General features: G+C 38.9%; 1 protein-coding gene across 1 annotated transcript in view; it reads right to left on the bottom strand.

The window, feature by feature from the left end:
* Window positions 1-25,385, bottom strand: part of PTPN12 (protein tyrosine phosphatase non-receptor type 12) — an 83,067-nt gene that overhangs the window by 6,036 nt on the left and 51,646 nt on the right. Inside the window, exons 12-13 of the mRNA XM_075081456.1 lie at window positions 14,733-14,818; window positions 3,377-4,341 (exon numbers count right to left, since the gene is read on the bottom strand). Coding sequence (XP_074937557.1) covers window positions 3,377-4,341; window positions 14,733-14,818 — 1,051 coding nt within the window. The remainder of the gene's footprint in view (window positions 1-3,376; window positions 4,342-14,732; window positions 14,819-25,385) is intronic.

The raw sequence follows: 25,385 nt of genomic DNA, 5'->3' as shown, positions 1-25,385 counted from the left end.
CATGAAGGGGGCTAAGAACCAGTTTGTATGTGATGGAAGAAAGGAAAGTAGAACACATTTTCAGTCTAAATCATTTGGAGAAAAATCCTCACCAACTCCAGTGAATACTTTTTCTTCATTCTTTCAGAATGAAGACTCTTCCAGAGTATAAGCAGGATTAACAGCCTGCACTGGAGAGGTATCATTTGCTTCTTGAACAAGTAACTTGCCAGTAACTGTACCCACAGTAGTTATTGTAATTTAATTGCAGTTAATTACCTGTCTGTATGCAGCCACTACAAGGCATAGTTAAGATCATTACAACACACTGGAGTCTTGAACTCTTCTGCAGATACTGGAAACTATACAAAGTTGGTGCCTACTATCGGAACCACTAACGAAGCTCCCAAACCATGGTAAGAAGCTTGTTGAACATATGTATGAGATCTTCAGCTGTGCTAACAGAAGTAACTTACTGCTGATGAGAGGCGATTTTTATTTTTTCCCAAGTGGCTCTAAACATACTTACTTCTGAAGTCAGTACAGCAGAGCTAGATTGCATGGTGCAAGGGCATTAAGCAATTCCTGGAAACGTGCAAGGAAACATTCAAGGTGAAGCTGGACAAGGCTCTGAGCAACCTGATCTTGTTGAAGATGTCCCTGCTCACTGCGGGGGCCGTTGGACTAGGTGGCCTTTAAAGGTCCCTTCCAACCCAAACTATCCTATATTTCTCCGTACATTGCTTTTCAGGACTGCATAATGCAACAGTAAGTTCCAGGGAAGCTCCACACGAACCACTTCTCTAAAGCCCTAAGTCTCAGTTTTCCTTCCCAAATCCATCTCCGGGCCCACCAGGCCAGCTCTCACACCAGTTAAACCTTGCACTAGACTGTTTACCAGCCAGAAGGGTAAATAGGAGCCAGAGGAGATGGCTACCTTTGTTGCCAGTAATACACCCTGTGCCCGGTCCACTCCCCCATGCCTCTCAAGAGTGTACTAACACAAGCTGCTCTGGCAGCAAAAGCCCCACTCCTGCCTGCTAAGGCATTTGGAGTAGAAATTAAAGGTTTAAAACAATTCAAAGTAGCTGCTGCCCTAAGAAGTCTCATCTGACAACTGTATCCTACACAAGATTCATAAAGAGATTAAGACATGTTTCAACTACTGAAGCCATGAAGCTTGCCCTGCCAACGTGCCAGCAGCAGGGGCAGACTAACTCCATCACATTTTACAAGTCACTGTTCAAAGTGACTTCGCTGAGGCCTGCTCCATCTCAAGTTTACTACACAGCATAAGAAAACCTTCCTTTATTGAAACAGTCTCTGTAAAATCAGCAAATAAAGTCACTATGGAGTATGGGCTAACTGAAAGGGGGTTTTTTGGGTTTTATTTTAGTTTGGGGTTTGTTGTTGTGCGGTTGTCGTTTTGGATTTTTTTTAACCTCAGGGTACAACTTACTTTTCACTTCATTTGAATTAAAAAGGATTTAATTATGTGGTAAGATCATGCACACCAACAGTTACGGTTAAGCAACCGGGGTGCTGGTAAGTTCACAGGCAAGCTTCACTGATGATTGTACATTCCTGGCTTCAGGGAAAAGAGTCCCGAACAAGTATGAAAATGGAAAAGCCACTGTAAAACACTGGTGCAGAGCGATCCAACCCTATATTCTTGAGTCCAAGATAGATTACAAGACCTACAAGCTGAATATAAAATGGGAAGTGTTCACTCTCATACAAAAGGGAACAGATACACCCCCGATAACAAAAGATAAAATACAAAAAAATTTAACATTTTAAGCCATTCCTGTGAAACCAGCAACATAAGGGCAGCACAAAGGCTGTACTGTTATTTCAGGATGTTTCTGATATGCAGTTACATGAAACAAATTCTTGAGCCACATTTCTCCCATTCTTTATCATATTTATGACATATCACTTCTTTTATTTGCATGTTCTTAAAACATCTATATAGAGAGATGTGTAGAGAGTTAACGATTTTCGAACACTGATAAACGATGATTGCCCTGGGAAAGAAGGAAAAAAGCCTGGCTAAAAGCAGTGCTGGAAAAGTACTACAGCATGCAAATCTACCAAAAACAAATCCAAGGAGGGTGCTTGATATAAATATTGAAGTAATTACGTCATAAAGGTCTGTCTTTGCTATGCAGAGCATTTTTGAAGTGTCACAGGGTTAAACACACACATGTATGTGCAAGTACTGTTTTGTGCATATACATAATATGACAAAATCTATAGAAACAGGTAGTTTTTAAAGCTGCAAAACAGTTCACATTTCTGAATATGACTTTTGGTGAAAACCTGGTTCACAAAGCAGTATTTTCAGTACAGCAGGTTCTGCATCTTGCATCGTACGCTCTGCCCCATTTCACCTCAGCAAGTCACGTAGTCTGTGCGCTCCTCAAGCGAGGCCATCACTGCAAGGAGCTCCTAGCACAAGGATCTGATCTAAATACAGAAGCTCACGTCCTCCTTTCAGCTCCACAGCCTTACTACACACTGCGTTGGACTTTGCACAGGCGGTTGCCGAGGCCTAATTTGTTCTTCCCAGCTACGTCCTCCATCTGACCTAAGTGTGCCAGCCTGACAAATCTGAAACTGCACATTTTAGGACCCTTTTGCCTTCCATAAGTGCTGTTGTAACTTTTTGCAGAAGCAGTCTTGCAAACTTTCCTTGCTCAAAAAATTCCAAAAAGCAGTAAAAGATTAAGTGCAACTGAATAATTTTCTAAGCACTACTAAAAGAGAACTTGGACTTTAGATGAACAGCAATATTACTTTGTCCCCCTGGCCATGTACAGCAAAAGAGGAAAGCAGAGCTAAATAGTTACAATGCTATTGAAATGCAGGAGCCAAATCACAGAACCATTAAGGTAAAGACCTCTAATATCACCAAATCCAACCACCGACAGTATCATGAGCGACTTCAAGGACTGATACAGTAATAGAGGTTACATCTACTTTTTTAGGACCAGCACATCAACCAGTAAGCATGAATGTGATGTGTGTTTGGACAAGCCCGTTTAAAACTCAGACTACTCAAAGCTACCGTTTTTATAGGCACTTCCATGAAATAGGACATGGGAAAAAAAAAAGGGCCAACCACTAAGACAGAAACCTGCAATTAAGAATGCATTCACACATCGCGATAAAGCTTTTGAAGCAGCTTATCAAGGTCTGTAGCAGCAACAGTGTAACAGACATAGCATACACGCAAACCGAAAACTGGGAGAAAGAGCTACACGCTTTCTGAAGCTGCCATGCCACACGGTTTAAACTTACGTTTACAAAACTGCACTGTAAAGAAATTTACGTTGTCCAACTCTAAAGATGCAACCAGGTTAGAGTAGTGCTTCTGAACCACAATGGAACCTACCTTTGCTATCTTCAGGAAATGTTACAGCTGTTAAGTCTTGCCTAGCAATAGACATTGGCAATACTTTTCTGGCAGACATGTTTTCAGTATTAGTGGCAGCAGAAACTGTGGCACTTGCGGTTGAAACATTAGATGCGCTTTTGCTCATGGCTCCGTCAAAGTTCATCTCATCTGTGTCAGAATCATCTGAATGAAGAGGATTAGTAAAACAGAGGGGTGCTCGAACAGAGATAGCAGTATGATCAACATTATCACTGGAAGGATGTTCAACTGTGGTGTTTGATACCAGAGAGAGTGTTTTAACACCATGACATAAGATGTCTGAAGACATGTCTTCAGACACTGATGTACGCAGTGCATTTTCAGGCCCATGCAGTGACCATGTGGCATGTCCCTTTTCTGTCAGAGGCAGACGATCTGGCCTTGGTGGAGTATCAGCAACCTGGTGACTCTGCAGACTTTCTGGTGCAGGTATTAAGGCTGTGCTAGACTGTGGCACGCTGTGTTCCATACATGAGTTTTGAGAAGCATCTACAAATGAATCCCCTGAAATCTGTTCCTGTGGCTTAAAGCTCTTATCAATTACACAGGATGGCAGAGGCTTAATTTTAATTGCATGTCCCCTGTTCAACAGGGAGTTCCCATCAAAGCTTCGTGGTCCCTCCTGAAGAGGTACCTTCTTGATTTCAAAACTTAGGTTGCGCTCCAGCCTTTTCTCTGCACGTTCACTGGGTTCATTCTTCCCTGAATGTTCTGTTGACTTATTATAATTCTCATTGAGGTCTGTTGAATGCTCTGACGAAACCACGTGCAAAACTGGCTTTGGATGGTATCTGTCATTGTCCTGCCACACAGTAGTGACTGTTGGATAAGCTGATGGGGGAGATGGTGTTAAGATTGGTGGTACTGGCTGAGGCTCTGGAGGCTGCAAGATTTCTTCTTTAGCATCTCCTTCTACAAGGCAACTGCAAAAAACCCAAAGCACAATTGTGTAAGTTGTCTGTATTTTGACAATATTTTAAATATCTATCCATCTCTGCAGCAGTAATGCTTTCATACCAATACTGAACTCCAAGCAGAGCTTCCACTGCATACAGACAATGGTTACAAAATCTGACTAATGGGGTAGGCAAGAACGAAGTCAACACACTCAAAACATCTTTCAGAGTATCACAAAGACATGCATTCAGGCTACAACTAATCCTCATTGATAGTTCAAAGATTGTTCACATCCTTTCCCAGAAGCATTTTTTCAAAGGCTCTGTGAGAAAGGCCCTCTTGTGGCAGGATTTCAGTACTTTTCTGCTTGCTTTCTTAAGTAGTGACTCAGAGGGACTTGACATAAAGAAATCAATCTTCAATGAAGGCAAGAAAAAAATCTTAAAAAAAAACCCTTACAGCCTGCTTAATACCAAATACCTTCCTTGATTTTTATTTTTCTGCACATGACCAGGAGGATTTTATTTTTATATTTGTGTATTTAGTAGTTTCTCCATAGGTGTAAGGCTAACGATGCAGACCAAATTTAGCTGACATGAGCTGCACACTGTATAAAAACTGTTCACAGTAGAATATATGATCCAAATTACAGTGCATATTAGTGACCCCACAACACTTACTACAGTTCATCTTAAGCTACTTTAAAGGAGAAGCTCTTCAAGCATATGGTTAAGTCACTTTCAGATTAGACACAGAATATTTGACTACAAACATTTTGCACCAGTGACTAAGGTCTTGTCTACAAACAAGAATCAGGCATTTTCATGCAGAGCCTTTAAAAATATTTCCTTTCATTATGTAAAAGTAGTAACAGAGTAACAACTGAAGTGCAAAACAAATGTGTGACATGAACAGAAATACAATGAAATAATTTGAAGAAATTATACTTTCAATCCAGACAGATAAAGCACAATGGACTACGGTTTGCAAAGGACTGTGATTTGGTCATATGCTTGAGCTGACAAACCAGACCATTTTATGCACAAAGCTCAGATCACTTCCTAGTGCTGGCAGAGATGTCCTTCATGGGGAAATAATAAACGCTCTATACAGGCTAGCACATAATGTCCAAGTTCATGATATTTAGAAGACAGATGCTCCCATTCCCCCACCATGTCAGGGGAACAGACAGTTCCCAGGGTCAGAGAGTTGTTACTGACAAGTTCAGGTGGTCCCAGCACCAAAATAACCTGTACAAGCAGGAGTCAGCCAAATCCTTGTTTGTATACCTCTAGGTTTTTTTGTATAATCTATGTCAGAGGCACCATAAATCACACAAACCCAGCTCTGCAGCAGGAGACTTGGAACATTCCCTTGGAGATAAGGTTATAGCAGGACATTCTCTTCCCTTGAAAATGGAGCCACCAGTAGACCTTGGACTGTACCTTCCTTTTACAATCCAACATCCTGAAGAACTGAATCTCTTTGGAAGAATGTTCACAGTACTCTTATGGAATAGAATTTATTTGCAAATTAATTCAAGGCTACACTTCAAAAGCCAGAAAGCAGTGACTTCCAAAAAAAGCAAACACTCTTACCACCTGCTAGATGACAGACCACTGTGACAGCACTCTCCTGCTGCATTTGTGTAAAAACTGGGAGAACACAGCATATCTGGCAGGTCTGGAAGGTGTGCCAGCAGTAACTCCCATATTGTAAGGACCAGCAGGATGATATGCAGAGTATATTCCCCAGGCCCTGTGCTTTCAGGCTATTCAAATGGAACTTCCATGATAGCAGTAGTAGTTAATCATGCATTACTAACTCAGATGAAGAATGAGAATGAGAAAGTATTTGTATTTTAGAGACCTGACAGATTCTGTGGAAGAAAAAGAAATCTCACAATGAGCCATTGGTTACATAATCAAACCACACCTTCAGAGCTCGTAGGTGAAGTCTGGCATCCAAATACAGGTTGCCATTCAACTTGGAACAGTGAGAACGCGTCCAAGTCTACCATCTGTCTTGCTCCTACAAGTCTTTGACAGAGGGAGCCCAGTCTGAAATCAGGAGTTTAACATAGGCCTAATAAATTTCGGCCACTGCAGGGGAGCTTCAAGAAATCTCAGCTGGATCATCACAGTTGGTTACACATGTAAGATCATCAGAAATAAGATGCGTGTCTTTCAAACGCCTTTTTAATTGGACAACTACCTAGACAGAGAAAGGGTGTCACTACTGGCAAAACGTTAACAAGACTGTTTAGAGATGAGACCAAAGAAAAGGCTTGCTATTAATATCACATTGTGGCTGACTATAAAACAGAAATACTTTGCAACAGACATTCCAAAAGTTGATAAATCAATCACTTTGTAGATTGACAAAAGCTAGCATCACTCTCCTGGACTTGTTAATTAAGGGATTTGGCTTTCCAAGACAAGTCTCCATCTTCCTCTTGTTGCTCCTATTAAGTCCGAAAAAGCCTTTTTACTTGAGAGAACCTGGGCTAGTAACATAGCTCTGTGGGCCAAAGAATTTTCCACCTTCTCAGCCAACATACAATAAGAAAGTAATAATTAAAAAAAAAAAAGTAGAAAAGCTTGTAAGAATAATGCAAAGTACCCAATTACGCTCTGTACCTTTTCAGTATTGCATTACCTGGCAATCCCTGGAGAGGTTTCTTCTCATAATGCTCACATATGCCAACTTATCTTTGTCAGACAGCAAGAGAGGAACCAAGAATGATTCAGAAATCTTGATCATATTTTCAGAAAGATTACTGGAGAAGACAGCAGACAAAAAAACCCGACAGCTACAAAACTGAACTGCTACTTCTTCTCCAAGTGCATTATTTAAGTGAAACACAAAAAAGTGTTAAGTATCAAACATGTTTTTCCATTACACTGCAATAAAGCCAACGGTGGGCTCACTTTTACGAGTTATAGGGAATAGGGCTAAAGACCACACAATTGTACAAGAAATCCTGACTCTCTGTTCACAAGTGAGGGGCAGGCAGGCTCTCATTACTTGTCTGCATGTCACATCACAAACAAAATCAGAGCAATACTATTAGCTCCTGTACTTACAGGCAAGGCCTGAAAAGGACTCAGCCAGTGCAAATTCTTGAGACTGTTGTAACCTATATTAAAAAAAGACTGCCCCACACTTGAATCTTCCACAATACTGAAAGGATTTCTGTCCTGGGACAAACTACAGCATAAGTTTCATCCTTGTGGTTTTATTAGCTCCAAGCTATAGCAGTATGGGATGGATAACCAAACTCCTTATATAAGGGATTCCAAACTGAAGAGGACTGTTTGGACTTTCAGATTGTGAACATCCCCACCCACTGAAGTACTTGCAAGCTCCCCAGCTTCCAAATTATCTTCAAGTTAGTGTATCTTTGTATCTGGATAACCCCAGAACCCCCTGCAGTTCTCCCACGTGCCTCCTTCTATTCTCTGCCTGTTTGACTCCTGTCGAAGGGCTGGGCCTCAAATTGCTCCCCAACCTGTGCTTGTATACTGTTATTTTGCTTTACATTAAGTTAGGAGGAATACAAACCACATCCAAACAACTTTAAAGTAATCTGTAAATTGTTTTGCCTTTAGATGTTCTTGAAAAAAGAACAAGCTTGAGAATAAGTTGTTTGCTTGAATTAGTAAAGATAAGCCAAGAGGGGAGAGAAAAAAAAGAGTCAGTCTTGCTCCAACTTAATACACTCTAATGAGGGCAGGAGAATTTCCTTTGGATTTCCTCTGTTCCAGGGGAGAGCAGGAGGTGGAAGAGAGGGACAGAGGGAGTTCACTTGCACAAATGGTTATATATCCCCTTTACCAGCAGTGATGCTCATCAGTAACGTCCACTAAACCCTCCTGCTGAAAATGAGGTTTTTCCCTTACCTCATTTTCCTGACCCAGAGTCATACAGACAATCAGCAACACTAACTTTTTATCTGGTACAGTCATACCATTAAGCATTACAATTAGCTAAAGAAGCAAAATAGCATTCAACTAGATATGACAAGACTATAGGTCCATAATACCAGTCAAAATTCATTAAGTTCTTCACTGATTGCTGTTTAGTGAAATCACTCTCCCATTTGATTCACTAGTAAACAGAACCCCACATGTATACAAACAGCCCCCTCAGAGGTATGCATAGAACTGATTATACAGGAAATACTGCACGAGTCAGCAACCCAAGCTGCTGATCTTCCTTGTGCACAGCTAAAGAGAGCTATTAAAGAGTTCCCCATTATATTTGAAGTTAAATTTCATTCCTTCACTCTTAAATGAGAGCTTACAGTGACCAAATGAGAAATTCTCTATCAAAAATCGTTCTTTGCTATATTAATATTGAAGAGTATCCATCCTCAGAAAATGAGATGCCCAAATAGCATTCTGAAGTAATTTTTTTTAAAGGAAATAGATGCCACCAAGGATTTACTTGTTTTCTCTGAATATGTAACAATTTTTTCATCTTACTGACATCATAGTATTATTTCCCATGTTCTGCATTGCAAACAATGTTTTTGTTTCAGAAATATTAGGATATGTGTACCTTTAAAAGGTCTTTGTTGGCAGTAGCTTTTTCTGGAAAGAGTTTTAGAAAATCATGGGGCATATTGAGCTGCTGCATAATGCTTTCTTTGGGCACTTCCTCCAGCAGCTGTGCTCTATAGACACTTCTCCCCCAGAGGCAGAAAATTATCTGAAGATGAGCTGCTAATATTATTCCAAACAACAGGAGATGGTATAGTAAAAACAGCTTGACTTAAATTACCGGGAAACTAATAGAAAGCTCATGAAAGAGGGTGTTGAGAAACAAAAGTCAGTGAACCAAAGAATGTCAGACCATTTGAGAAAGAGAAGTAAGCTTTCCTGTATTAGCCCTTTAGGTTAACCCTGCATCGCTTTTATACATTGCAAAAGCAAGTGTTTTCTCAAGTACATTTGTAAAAATCACACTGTGCAATAAAAAATAGAAAGCCTTCTCATAACGCAGCCTTGACAGTGTTTCTTCATATACTACTGCTACCAATTATCTTGTAATTCCACTACCTCAGTAATCCCTCATACATAACTGTACAGGGAATTTCCCTAGGTGATCAAGGCAGCTTTTTCATATGCTTTTATTGCCACATAACCTGAGCAGTTGATGCACTGCCTTAGTGCCAAAGACCTCAAAGTTAATAGCTTCACAGCTATCAGACCTAAACCATGCATTAGGTGATAAAAATTTTTTTAATTACTTGTCATAATAAAAATTAATTATAATTTGTCAAAAGTAGAATAAGTTTGTCAAAAAAGCCCTCCCAAAACTTTCCACCAAAAATGTACTCATGGGAAAAAAAACCAAAATGAAACAATGGCAACACTATTTTTACTTTTTCTGCAATATAGTCTAAATTTTTAGAATGTGTTAAAATCTAAGCCATTCTAGCCTTAATGGAAAAGAGCTATAGTATTAAAACAGGACACCATGGGTTCAGATTTAAATGAATCTTGGCCAGTGTTCAAAAGAAAAAAAAAAGAAACCCAAACCCTTAAGTACTCCATAGTTATTCTATGCAGCATACTGTAAGGTTTTATTTTCAAATTAGAAGATAGTGATGCCAAGGTCATGGAATGCAGCTGCTGTGATTAACCAAAAATAGATACCAAGCTCTACATCCTCCCTCATAATTAAAATAGGAAAATTAAACTCAATGTAAGGAGGCTGAAGCTAGACAACCACATTATTCTACTTAAGCATTAAATCACTGCCATCCATGTGGAAGAAAAGCTGCAGTTCAGTGAAGCTGTCACAAGCTGTACTACAGATAATTTATATAAAATATAAAGAATTAATAAAAATAATCAACCAGTGAATTATTTCTGTAAAATTTTGTTACATGAGGCTTTTTTGGGTTTTAATTGTGGCAAACAAATCAGAGAATGCTAACTAGCATGGAACACCAATCAATGGTTTTTATCTTAGCTTTACAGAACATGCAAAGAGAGGCTTCTGCCAGGCTTAATATGAAACAGGATTCCACGTAACCCTTGAAATGTATTTTAATGTCATTAGATTAACTTTTCTTCAAATTATGCTTGGACTTCAAACTGCTACAGTATTATACTTTTCCTTCAGCACGTAGCTTTTCATAACACTGCATACAAAAAAGCTTTTACCTCATCTTTTCTTTCTGTGAGTTTATGTCTCAGTTTCTCCATTTCTTTCAAATTGCATTTGAACTTGAAAATAAAGAGTTTTCTGTAACCAAGCCTAATTAAAATAAAAAAAACCCTTTTCCAAATACTTTAGAATGAACTACTAAACACAAATATTTCAAGGACTGTTCCTTAAAAAGGTGTTGAGATGCTCGCTCTGAATTCTGAGGTAGCAATCACTGCTTCTAGACTTGAAGGAAAAGGTCCAGTTGTACAGTCATGTAAATTAATGTATGGTCCTAAATTGGAAATTTAAAACTTTGGTTCTTTACAGGCTTACATCTAACAATGAAGTAAAAACTTACTTGTGCCCTCTCCCTGCCTTAACCTGAAAAAATAGTTAAACATGTCTAACAAAGAATGCTTTCTACCCACCAAGTCCTCCAGACAAATTTAACATAGATATAAGAGTTCAAGGTGACTTTCACCAGAAGTCATCGTAAACTGCAAAGCCAAGCAATTTCTAGAATAAGGTGCTGATGTATGCACTCATGAGTTGTTCTTATTTACCTTTGTAATAGTATTATTTGAAATTTTTAAAATGTTGAAATAAAATGCAGATAAATGTTAACCTAAATGACTACATACACATACTGTACAGCAAATGTGAATTACAGTAACACATTACAAGGTGATAAAAGGTTGGAAAGCAATACAACTCCAGACCTCTGCAAATAAGCACAGATAGATGCTTCATGGTGAGTTAATAAAAGTAAAGAAGATTCTATTTTAATATTCATTTAATATCAATAGCCTAAAGATACTTGTAACTTCCAAGAAGAGGCAGACATAAAAGAAATCCAGAAAAGTACAATTAGAAATTACACTTTGTAGCACTCCCTCCCCAAGACAATCCCAAGCCAAAGCAAGTACTAACAGGGTTAACTACGCCTCCCCGAGTAAGCTCCCAAACTTACATGGCAAAAGTTTTTGTGGCATCTCATCCTTACTACAGACACGAGCATTAACTTGGTACTAGCTACACTTCCAAGAAGAAGACAACTACAAATTTAAAGATAATACAGGGATTACCTGTCCTATGATCCTGTCACAAACAAGAGAAGAGACAGGTGAGAAAGCCACCTATACAGAAAAAAACTCTACAACATACTGAGTGGTTAGTCACTGAAAAGCTCTGTAGAGATGTCGTCACCATCTCATCCAGCAAGCGGCCTCAGAGCTGTCAGAAAACAACTAACAGGAATCAAAATCATTACCATCTAAGCAAATATAGCTTGGTCTGATAGCCATATGGAAGACAAGAATCCTGAGGGCAAGAGATGTAAACCAATTTTCCTCCTGCTTGGTCAGGATAATCTCAGGCAAATTCACCTGAAACCAAGCTGGCACACAGTACTGTGCAGTACTAGTCACCGTAGACCTTTTTGCTTTAGAAAAAAGCAACCATTAAACCTTCCCTTAAAAAAGAAAGGCAACTTGCTTTTTGAATTATACATTCTAGAGCCAACTACAACACAGCGTATAAAAAATTTAAAAGCCTTATTCCTTTTAAAATAATATTAACTTCAGCAACTTGCTTGTAACTTCTTCAGAGCATGTACAACTCAAGTACATATTTGGCTGGCAACCTAAAAATGTCACCGAACAAAACATTTTAATCAAGTTCCCAGAGAAAATTATAAATCAAACTAAAAATGTGGGTTAAACTAGATTATTCCAGAGTACCTACTGAATATGAACTTGCCTGTAAAGACAATGACTCTTAGACACCACTTGAAAACATTCACAACAGAAAAGGTGTAGGCAAAATAGTTATACCAAGATATTTTTAGTCACAGCAATATGGAGAAAAAAAAGAAGGGACATGGAAAACAGTGGTAAGAGAATGGTTTGGGGAAAAAAAAGCTACAGATGCAATGAAGAGATGTATCATGTTTAACAGTTTCCTCCTCCATATGGGGATTAAATTAGAATCTTTCACAGATTCTGCTCTCCCTCCTCCCCAGGAAAAGGATGTCAACCTATGCCAGAACATCCACAATATGCAAAACCTGGCTCAAAGTCCTGAATGAATCAGGCTGCGGATTTTAAAAATTACCTCCTACATCAATAATAAACGTGCTCATTAGTGGGTATTCTGAACAGATGTGACTAATAGCAAATGAAGGCTTTCCTCAGAAGCATCTTCCATGAGGGGTGTAATTAATTGTTTTTCAGAAATAACCTCCATTTGAAAGAGACAACAGCTTTGCTAAAAGCTTCCGTTTATTCACCTCTAAGGAACCAATCTTCCTGCCAGCACTGGCAGATGGGAAAGTACGAGTTTATGGAAGCAGGCCCAAAAAAGACCAGGTTTTGTAAGAGAGATTAAAAAGATTTTCACTTAATAATGCAGCAAGTAAAGAACAGTGCAATGCATATAAGACAGAAGAGGTGTGTGCTAAAACACAAATTATGCATATATGATTATTAAATTAATATGTAAGTGTGATAAAAACCTAGGTACACACCTAAGATTATTTCAAGGAACACTAATAAGGAAATGACCTATTGGACAGAAATCGTATCTAATTTCAGTGACTAAGTTTCAAGAAGAGCTTGGAACTCATCATGAGCACAGGTTAACAGACCTGCCATCATCTTAATCTACAGAATTTAATACAATCACATTACCGTCAATCTACAAAACGTAAAAATTACATTACCTGCATAACACAAACGTTTGAAAAGCCCCAATTAATTTCCATCTCTCTCTTTCAACATTGTATTCTCCTCTAACTTCTGCTTGACATAGCTAATGCTAACTACAACAGCTACTCATATTCTTATCTTACTGTATCATTAATGGTTGTTATCATATATTATTTCCAAAGTTATCTTATTGAAATACTATCCCCAGGGCCACTAAAGAAGTAGAGCAATAGATCCATTTATGGTAGTTCTCTGATATCCTCATTAGAATGGGGGTTAGAATCACATGCAATATTCCAGATCTGGTTCAAATTACTACCTGACAGCAAAGTGGAACACTTCCATATCGAGTTTTAAAGTACGTTTATTCCTGTGACAAGAAAATGATGTTGTAATACTGAATATACACCCACACTGCTACTCCTTCTGAGTCACCAATTTTGAAATGGCTTTTCAGGTCCAATTAAATTTTCTATATACATATGCACATACTTAAACTTCCTGCTTTACCAAACCTAGAATATTTTAGGATTTAGAATTAATTTTATTGTAAAAAATCACTGCTCTCATCTTGCTAGCCCCTCAAAAATGGGCTTACTTTACCACATCATTTGTACCCTGACAAATGGAACGGAGTAGTGGAAAAAAGGGTTTAATTCTCACCTTCTACCTTTAACCATTAAAGTACCAAATAAATAAGAATTCCCACTACCAAGCCCACCTTGCACTACTCCAGTTTGATTGTATTTTAAAGTAGTAAAATTACTTTCTTTATATGACTAAAAGTTATGCAAGAGTATTAACTGGCTGGTGGTTTCTTATGTTGTTCTACAACTTTAGGAAACCCACATGCTTACCTTAAATGTCTATTTAACTACAGGCAATGTAGCGTAGGAAAGATCAATGGCCAAACGTCCTATCAGCCTCCCAGAATCCAGCTAGCGAACTTGGTGCTTACTTCATAAGAGTTGCTTCTTTAGCTATCTAACGCTCAGGTTGGGTACCCACTTTAAGCAGACGAATCTGTTAGTTCAGATTTACTTTTGGCTTCCTTAAAGTCAGGTATATGTATTTTAAGATATGGAGACCAATTTTTCCTCTCAATAAGAAAAGCATTTTGTTGGCATACTTTAGTCAATAGCAGTACTTGCTGTGAGGCAACATTCTCTTGAATAAATGGGTATTTTTCATTGTGGTTTTGCCTCTAAAAATTAGAGTTCAGTCATTATTTGAGCCTATTTTGAAGTATGCTTTGCTATCACCAAGCAGAATTAGAGCACAAGTAGACCTAACTACTGATGGGGTATGCTTGTCTAGTCACCTGTAGCCATTGCAAGACTGGCATCTTCAAACACATACTTCACAGAGACATTAAAGCTTGTATTTACAGAGCCAGTTACAAGACTTCTATTTGTATTATGTGTATTTCTATTTATAAATAGAAGGAATTGCATCTTTAAAGTCTTTATAGTATCAGGTGTTTTATTCTACTTTTTATTTATGAAGCACAATCTGTCAGCTTGAAATAGTATATTAACACAGTTAACTACCTGCGGGTCCGTGGAGGCTTTGGTGGAGGAGAATCCTGTTTCTCAGCATCTGAAGAACTGACAGCATTCTCTGTATTATTTTCATCCTGATTAAAAGAAAAAGTTTTTGTTCATGGCTGTAAGGCTGATACACACAATACTTAAACTGTAAGGTCCAAAAATCCATAATGATACTCGAAAATAACATATGACAATATTACATAGTTTTGGCTAATACATAGAGATCACTTTCAAAATTACATACAGATTAAGTTCTACTCTAATTTCACAAATCATTTTATATTTTGTGTATCCAACCTGAATTTTTTCTGACTTAACATTGTTTTCATGTAATTGTACAATCCACTAGGGAAAAATCTCAAAAGATAACCTTTCAGATTAGTAGTAAGCAAGCTCCCTTAAGCCCTCCAAGTTGTTCATATTGAAAGCTTTTATTTTTCTGTCAGCTCATTAACTTTAACTTGTACAATCAGTCCATTGAAGATAAGACTAATCTACAATGCAGTAAGAAAATGAGAGTTTCAGCTGCTGTAAAATGGCAAGCGGATAAGATTTAAATCATTGTTCTAAATCACTTTCAAATCACCTCCCATTTGCATACCATGAAGTTTAACTTACTCAGCAAAGCATGAACATTTTAGGAGGACCGTAAATGAGAAATATACATCATATATATTTTTAATAAATATATGTATCCATACACATTTATACGCATATACATCTAAAATATTATTGTGGATTAACCCTGGTAGGCGGCTAAGCACCACAGAGCCACTCAGTCTCTCACTTCTCTCCCACCCCCCTCAACCCCAGAAGGGGGAAAAGGAAAGGCAAGAAACTTGTGGGTCAAGATAAAATTGTTCAGTAAGCAAAGGAGAAGAGGGAGAAGAGAGAAAGAAAACAAACAAGTGATGCGAAAACAATCACTCACCACCTCCCACAGGTGACCTATGTTCAGCCAGCTCCTGAGCAGAAGAGGGCTGACCTCACTAAAGCCCCCCCTCTTTGTTGCTGAGCATGGTGCTATATGGTGTTATGGAATAGCTTTTTGGTTAGTTCGGGCCATCTGCCTGATTGTGCCCCCTCCCAACCTCCTGCCCACCCCCCCCACCCCACAAGCCTATTCACTGGGAGGGCAAGGTAAGAAACAGAGGCGGCGCTGACACTGTACAAATGCTGTTCAGCAATAGCTGGAATATTAGTGTGTCATCAGCATTGTTTTGGCCACAGATCTAGAACGCAGCACCTATTCTTCATAGCTGCTCTATGAAGAATATTAACTCCAACCCAGCCAACTCAGTAAATATGTATAAATGTATAAGAATAAAAATGCAAGAGTCTAAAGCTGACATACCATTTCTATACGCTTGCCACAGCCAAAGATCCAACAAAACCAAGGACCACCTTTGTGTCATCTTGAGTTTAACATGTATTCTACCCAAAAGATATTTTGGTAAGCATTTTCAGCTTTGGAAAATAAAACATAACTAAGTTATCTCAACAGCTAACTACCCTCACTTAAATTTAGATTAACAAGTTACATGTTCTTAATTTCCATTACTCCTCTTAAAACAGTTGCTGTATCACTGTCTGCTAGCAAAGAGTCTGTTATCAGATTCTATTCTTCATGTATTAAGTGAAGCATTTCCTGTGAAAAAAAAAATCCAAATCTTTTAATCTTACTTATTGTTCTTCACTAACCTCCCCCACTGACTGGCTGTCCAATACAATAGTCCAAAAGTACTCCAGCAAAACCACCCTATTGTTCCTGCCTCAATAGCTTGTCTTAAGCCCTTTCAGACAAATTGCACAGGGAGTTCATTGTCCTGCTGACCACTGGCTGTAACTATCAAGTTCTTTTTGGAGTAAGATTCAATTGGCAGATAAAAGCCCCTTAACATTTAGATGACCATAACTGAAGGTCCCATTGCAGTCAACCAAGGTTGGCTGGTTTTCACAGAATGATAGAATAGTTTGGGAAGGAAGGGACCTTTAGAAGCCATCTAGTCCAACCCCCCTACACTGAGCAGGGACATCTCCAACTAGATCAGGTTGCTCAGAGTCCCATCCAACCTGACCTTGAATGTTTCCAGGGGTGGGGCATCTGCCACCTCTCTGGGCAACCCATCCCAGTGTTTCACCACCCTCATCGTAAAAGTTTCTTCCTTATATCCAGTCTAAATCTACCCTCCTTTAGTTTAAAACCATTAATCCTTGTCCTGTCAGAACAGGCCTTGCCAAAGAGGTTGTCCCCATCTTTCCTATAGTCCCATTTTCAGTACTGAAAGGCTGCAATAAGGTCTCCCCGCAGCCTTCTCTTCTCCAGGCCGGACAATCCCAACTCGCTCAGCCTGTCCTCGTAGGAGAGGTGCTCCAGCCCTCGGATCATTTTTGTGGCCTCCTCTGGACCCGCTCCAACAGGTCCATGTCCTTCTTGTGCTGAGAACCCCAGAGATGGATGCAGCACTGCAGTGGGGTCTCACCAGAGCCCAGCAGAGGGGCAGAATCACCTCCCTCAACCTGCTGGCCACGTTTCTCGTGATGCAGCCCAGGGTATGGTTGGCTTTCTGGGCTGCAAGCACACATTGCTGACTCATGTCCAGCTTTTCATCTACCAGTAAGCAACCAGACAGTAAGCTGGGCGTGAAGGTAATAGATAAATTAGCCCCACTGACTACATTTGGAGCTTAGACACATAGACCACATGCAAAGCCTCTGTTTCAAACCAAATTCTGCCCTTTTTTGTTTCCCGGTCTAAGCTTTTACATTTTGCAACATTAAAGCAGACTCTTGCTCAACTTGCTAAATAGCCCACATGATTTTTTTGTATTTATGTCATAATACATTGTTTAAGTCTGTTACTTCTATTCAGAATTATTTTTTGTTTTCCTGGGGTAATGCATTAAAAACTAATAGCCATATCAGGTTGACTGATCATGTCGTACCTTACTGAAATAGGATTATCATCCATTGGCGGCTCTCAGAGTGAGGTGTACTGTGAGCTAGGTTTTAATGCATTCCATGTATTAGGTTTTGTATCATTCTAGCTTCTTAACAAACAACATTGGTTGCAAGTCAAACACCTTCAGAGATTTCTTGCATCAGCACTACCTTAAACATTCTCAGCAAGAAGTGCTGTCATCAAGACAGTGTCCAAAAAGTCACTGTACAAAGAAGTAGAATGACAAAAACAGGTAATGAGATATATAAAAGAAGTATTATGAATGCTATGCTTGATCTGTAAACTGAATGCAGGATCCCATTATTTTATCTAGGAACAAAGGTATCGTTTTAAGTCCTTGGCCAGTTTTCCATCGCTTACTGAAAAACATTAAGGGCTCAAAGAACTTTTAAAATCTAGCTGCAAACTAACGCAGACATGCTAATTAAAAAAACAAACAGTAATTTTTTTCTAGTCATTGATAGAATGAAACATTACCATAGGACATGGACATCCAACCCCTCTACCAGCCTCTGCTCAAATATGCAGAAAAGCAATTTCCAGCTTTTTGACATCAGGTGACCATACAGGCCCTTAACATACAAGAAAATTAATTTCATTGTCCTCATTCAGGCAGAGTACCGTTCTCAAGGTTGGTGCCAAAGATGCTGAGGCTCACAGTATCCAACAGCAGCAATTCAGTTCCCTGCTCAATGGTTGTGTCATGTTCCTCCCCACTTCCCTGAGCTGTGCAAAGTAAACTCTGAATCTCTCCCATATGTAGTCATTACTATGGATAGTACTAGATGTATTGATATTCTGCCAAAAAATACTTACGATTAAGGGAGGCCTATCAACTACAGTCAGAAACTAATGCAACTGCATCCTGAGAACAGAGCAGGCTGTTTGCCTTGTTTCAGCACCACAGTGCATCCAAGTTGCATAAGGCAGAGAGATATTAGAAAGAGTGAGACTACACAGGAGTTCCTTCCCCTTACCACCAACTTCTCCATCCTACAACAGATGAGAAAATTATTCCAGTTCAGTTCTGCCAGCACATAAGTTGGGGAACAGATTTCTTATTCATGCACTCATTTTTCTAAAAGGTACTGGCAAGGGAAAGGGCGTGACTGTTGGCTGTGGTGTAGACTAACTTGTCCAGAGAACAAACCAGCAGCTGCATCCCCATCCTTCTACGTTTGTAAAGTGAAGCGTTTGTGAACAGGATGTTTCCTGAGATATGCTTTCCTCCCAGGTGGAAGAAAAAGCCTATTAGAAAAGCTAGCATATGTCAAAGTCTTTTTAAACTTTACATATACAGTAAGCTGCTCTTTCTAGCTGAGACAGGCAGAAGTAGCTGAAGAGGCACTGCCATTTTTGCTACTACTAATAAAATGTATGTACGTACCTTGCAAAAATGTGTATAAACTCAAAATGTCTGAGGCACATACGCAGCTACAGAGATATTACAAAAACAATTCCTTAAAAAAAATACACACCCCCTAAAACAAACAACTAAACACACACAAAATGGTACTTTTAAATTCAACCCCAGAAGACAAGTCAGTGGTTAACCCAGCTTCATACACTGGGAAGGCTTCAGGCAGATGTGTGTTCAAAAGCTTAAAGGTTAAAATCAGGATCAGTTTGCTGTGTTCGGTTCACATTAAATCAGGAGAAAGAATGTTACAGGAATTATTGTCACCAAGAAGAGGTACTTTGCTGTTTGGTGTAATTAGCTCAAGGACTGATGTTTCTGTGAAGGCTTCATTTACTTTTAGACAATTCATCCTCGGTAGGTGAAAGGTTGAAGACAATAAAAGTTTAAAGCAGTAACCAAATGCACTAACCAATGCAGGAAAGAAAACAGTGCTCATATCAACTTCATGCTGCTGCAGCATTTTTAAGTGCTCAGTTACTACTGGATCTCTTCTTGTTTTAAACTGATGAAATACTGCTTGCTGAACCCTCAGAGCAAGTCTGTTACTTGTTCTCAGTCCTGTGTCACAAGAGATACTTAACTGGTGTTTGGAGCAACCCTGAGTGATAACAACTCAGATTTCCCCTTCTGCCATATATCAAGATAAGTGAATTCGCAAACATGTAGAACAACTATCATGGAGCAGAACAGTGGAAGCTCAACTGTAAAAGTGAATGTAGGGTACCTCACTGGGATGACCTCATCCATCGACAAGAGCAGATGGCAGCATTAAGAAAAAGCCTCCCAGCCTTCCTAATCACAGCTTATTGGCATCAGTCAACTCTCTTGCTTCTCTACACAGATGTTACATTCTCAGGCAGAAAACAATTTTATATTATCAGCTTAGAAAAACCAGGACAACATATGTAGTTCACAAGGGTCATCATATAGATTTTTTTTTTTTTTAATGTCTTAACAAATGTGTAATTCAGTCAATGAAGTAAATGTTCAGTGCAGCAGCCTGCTTTCTTACAGAAGATATCTATCCTATTCTGGCAGGCATCTCACTATAAGAACACAGAAGCATTAACAATATGTGGGTAAACAAAAGAATAGGAGCTTTCCTCAACCTTTGCCTCTATATGCATCTACCGCTGAACATCTCAACAGTTGCAACTTTCCTGTTGATTTGAGGGAGCAGGTACTCAAATCAAGTGACATGCTCATCGTGAGAAACTGCTAGGTGTTCTGTTAAATTACATATACATATATGACATGTGTGTATATCTATCTATGAGCAACTACATTAACAAATGAAAAAGACCATAAAGTCAAATACTTAGAAGCACAGATTAAATCTAGTCTACAACAGAGTAGCTCACATTCCTGTGGTAATGCAGAGGAACAAGGAATTCTCATGGCAGATGCAGCGTCTGAATTCAGCTTACTAAGGTGACCTAAACTGTGCTATCATCTCCCAAGGGTGGGTCTTTTCCCCACCTACTTCCTCCATTGGCTGAATCACCAAACCGAGCTGTCTCTAACTTTGAGCAAATCACAGCGTAGACCGAATTTTACACACATTGCCTACAATTCAAAACCTTTTCCCCAGGAATTGCAATACATAATTTTCTTTTGGAAGTTGCAGTGGAAACATTTAATGTCATTCAGAAGCTTTTGTGCTGGTAAAGTACTAGCAAATTTACTGCAAAGACTCTTCCAGAAGTAATCGCATGGTTTCCCTTAAAAGGAATTGAGGCATTCCTTTTGCCCTTATCATAAAGCAGCAGGGGAACCACAGAGCATAGTAGATAAAGAGAGAAATACTTCAGACTGAAATGATACACTCAAATGATTCAGATTAAATAAAACTTTCCAAAACACAGACAAACAAGATAAGTCTCTCAAGACATACATGATTTTTTAGAATGCTACAGTGGCCAAAAATCTCTTTCCAAGCTGCAAAACAACAAAGAGAATTTGAACAGCAAAGTGTTTTCACTTAGACTTTCCAAGCCACTAACATTTTGAATATCAACATTCTTCTTATAGCAGCCGATTCCTCCACAGCTTCCAGGAGTGCAAGCAACTGCAGCAACAGAATTCTTTCACTTTTACAGGAAGAAATGCAAGAGATACTTGACAGTAGTAGCAATGCTGTATTTTGGAGAAAGGGTTTATTAAAACAAGCCTCTATTAGTGGATAAGGGTAAAGCAAGGACTTGCGGTACTGTAACATGCTTGTTATCGTCAAGAGACAAAATTCAACATGAAATATTTTAAAAAAGATAGTAAACCTCCTATTGTTTGTTTTTTAATCTGCTTTCCGTTTTCTACATACAGAGCATCCAACTTGACAGAATTCCATCTATTTCATATTTCAGACTTTCCAAGACAACCATGGTTCACTTCAGATCATGGAGATGGCTCAAGTAACTCACAAAATATTCTACTGATACAAATCTGACTGATCTTACCAGATGATCAAGACTAACCAGCTCACATATGTTTCAAAGCTTCCAAACACAAAACCAAGTGTACTATTTCCACAGCAGTACTAACAAAACCAATGATGGAGAGAAGCACAGTTAATGGCTCCAAATAGATGACAATATGATCAGAGTTTCAGTAGGAAGAGAGCTACCTCCAAGACTCTGTTCTAATTTAACTGTTTGATAATTTAGAAGTCCTGCAACTCAAGGAGGGGTGGGGAGGGGAGAGTGGAAAAAAATTAGTTCTGATTATCAAGTCTAGCACCTGAGTCTTTCTTGTCACAAGAAAATTGCTTCTAAGCAGCAATTCCAACTTTACCCTGAAATATGGCTACTATGGGGACTGTTGAAAGTACTCTATCTGGTATCTGAAGAAAGCTTTTAATATAATTTTGTTTACATACTTAGTATTATTTTAAGCACATTTCTAGTTCCATACATTCACAATATGCATACATGTATGGTAACAGTATACAATCACTACATTATACTTTTATGTGCATTTTCTACATGGTTTTGAATCCTTCTATCAAATTCTAATAGACATTCTAACTCTATTATAAGTGTATTTTCAAACACTGCATGTGGGTTTTTTTGTTGACTTTTTACAGTATTGTTTCCAGCACGGCAAAGCTGGCAAGTTCACAGGAACACACGTTCAGGATTGCGTCTAAGCTACTTCCCTATGAATACTGCTACTCGTTGCCAATCAGATTAACTTTTTACTGTGATGTTACTGGCAAACACTGCTTACAAAGCTTAGGTAACTCAATTCATTTCAAACACTGCTGAAATGGGAAAAGCCATAGGATGACAAAACCATGACACCAACCCCAACGTACAGAGTACTCCAACTCTTCAGAGTACTATAAAAATATAATAAATGAACGATGAAAGAAAATTTCCTCTTCGGTTCAGTAGTATTTCCTACATACTAACAGTATTGTATCCAAAGTAGGCACATTCTTTCATTTGGAATTGCTTCACTGAACATAATTAAAAGCCTTCACATGTACACGATTCCACAGTTGCTGTAGCATCTGCAGGCAGAATAAGATCTGAGAAGGAATCTTAGGATATTACATTACATTTAATAAAGTGTCCTGAAAATTTTCTGCATCAGAGTTTGTTTCCTTTTAAAAAACCAAACAAACATTCTGGGATTTATCTTAGCTAAACTAACTAGAACACTTCTGTGGAAAACAGATGTTACATACAACAGATGCTACATAATACCCTTAGAGGAAAAAAGAGGAGCTTTTCCAGAATAGCAAAAGCACTGTCTCAAGTGAGCTTCAAAGTTCTGAGAATCAGGTTAAAACTACAAGCAGATATTTAACCGGATATGTGAGGCCGAAGACTATCTTAAAGCCAAAACAGAAGAAAGCCTATACCGCTTCATTCCCTGAAGGCAAATTTCCCAACTAACATAAAAACAAGTTTGCTACTATTTGTAAGTACCAAATTTTTAGTTAGAGGAAACTCTTCACTTATGAGACTTCCTTCCTCAACCCTCCTGCAGAAATGTTCAAGCTACAATACGAAGAAGCATCATTTCCTACCACAATAAAGGCTGCACCTAGTCAGACTGGAAGATTCTTTTTGCCCTGTTTCCAGCAGTGACGGAAAGGAAACTTACAAGGAAGAATAAGGACAGAGCAGGCATGCAGGGGTGCTTCCCTAGGGTGTTCTCCAACAGTTTGCAACTCTGGAATTTCGCAGGTCAGAGGTTGGGCAAATTCACAGAAGAAGATTCCAAGATGATGAGGTATTCACCTCAAAGCTACAGGCTTTCAGCTGCAAGGAGCTCTGCAGTTTCATGTTGCATGAAGAACTCTCTCCTTTTATATTAAGTCTGCCAGGTCTCACTGATACCCTTTAGAAAAGGCTAATAGAAGTAAGCTTTTCACTGTTACTTAACCTCTATCATATCTTTAGCCATTTCTTTTCCAGCTCAATCTGGTTGTTCTTTAGATGGAGCCTTCTGACACCTTTGTTCCTTGTCCCACTTTTTAATTCTTGAATTCTGTAATACGCTTTTGAGATAAGGAGACCAGATCTGCAGTCTCCAAGTTGCAAGGTATCCACACCATGACATTATGTTCCCTGCTCTTATTAGTTTCCAAGTAATTGCTAAAATTCAATTTCCTTTACAACTTATCGGTTACAACCAAGTTCATATTGTTTTATTCCTCAAGTCACTCAAACCTCATAAGATGTGGTACAGACAGCACTTGCCTTTGTTTACAGACACGGCATCAGCATACTGTGTCACCTCCTTATTCAGATGTTCTGGCATACATGTAAATAAGAGACATTTTGATTCTATGTAAGAGTGCAGACACTAGTCAGATCAAATTTAAATAACCAGAAGATACAGTAGCCTGATCTGCCTATTATTTTATGACCAAACCTCAAGTAATTAGGAGTCACTTCTGTACAAAGCTAATAAAACCGCACATTCCAAACCCCATAATGCTCATTCCAATGACAGGACCTGAGGGAATGGCAGGAAGATGTGCCAGGGGAGGTTTAGGTTGGGTATTAGGAAAAGGTTCCGCCCCCAGCGGGCGGTGGAGCCCTGGCACAGGCTCCCCAGGGAGGCATCACGGCACCAAGCCTGACGCTACCCAAGAAGCGCTTGGACAACGCCCTCAGAGACATGGTGTGAATTTGTGGTTGTCCTGTGTAGGGACAGGAGCTGCACTTGATGATCCTTGTGGGTCCCTTCTACCTCAGGGCATTCTAGGATTCTATGAAAATGGACAGACCACCTAGGCTGGATATCAAACCTGTAGCCAATTAAAGCAGCCCACCTTATCATGACTAAAAATCAAGTCTTGTAATGACTAAAGACCTCAGAACTATTGCATGGAACTGATATGAATTCTTAGGAGTTTGTTAACTGAAGGGTATATACCTTTTTTCCAAGAACAAAAAATACTTCAGAATGCTTTTCTAAACATTCTGAATATAATAGCTAAACTCCTGAAATTAAAGGGATACTTATTAATAAGGCAGATCTAAAATTGCTTCCAGATATTTCAAAGGGTCCTGAAGATACTACTACTCATACTCCCCCCTAGAGAGCTATAGAGCCTATACCAATTAGGTACTTAAGGGACAGATAAAATGACTGAACAAACAAAACACAGTCCAAGGAGAAAGGGTGGTACTCAGGTCTGGACTGTGGGGCAGAGAAAGGATATATTGGTCCAAAAAGCCATTTTTCATATAGTGCCCAGTAGTAGCCAAGAAAATAGATCTGAACATTAAAAAAGGGGAATAAGCCTAGGGGACATGAAATTTAAAGCGGAAGGACAGAAAGACAGAAAAATCCTCAAATACTGTGATTACCAATGAAGAATATTATTTTTCCAAGGTTTTTATTTTTCCCCCTTGTTGAAAGGTTGGAGTATGAAGCTTCCTGACGAAGGCATTTTAAAGTTATTTTTCTTTCCCCCATCAGTTCCAGGGCAAACAGTACTGCAACACAATATGAGAACTTAAGATCATTCACTGACAGTCCTGCTCAACTACATCAAGGCTGTGTTGGGCCAAGACCAAGGCAGTACGCAACAGCATGTAATATCCAAGTCTCAGCTGAAGAGCCAGATCAGTGCTTATCTAGTAGTTTAAAATTGGGCCCAACACCGCATTGGGCAAAGAAAGAAAAGACAACTTCAATGAGATTTTTCCCTTTCAAGAGTTTAACCTAAACACAGATCAGATAGGATTCATCTATATACACATATGTATATTTATTTTTATTTATATATAAATATATGTATATGTAGGCT

The sequence above is a fragment of the Phalacrocorax aristotelis genome, chromosome 1 (assembly GCF_949628215.1).
Source record: "Phalacrocorax aristotelis chromosome 1, bGulAri2.1, whole genome shotgun sequence".
In the NCBI taxonomy this organism is placed as follows: domain Eukaryota; kingdom Metazoa; phylum Chordata; class Aves; order Suliformes; family Phalacrocoracidae; genus Phalacrocorax; species Phalacrocorax aristotelis.
Note: the sequence above shows the minus strand (reverse complement) of the source record. Positions and strands in the feature narration are given on the sequence as shown.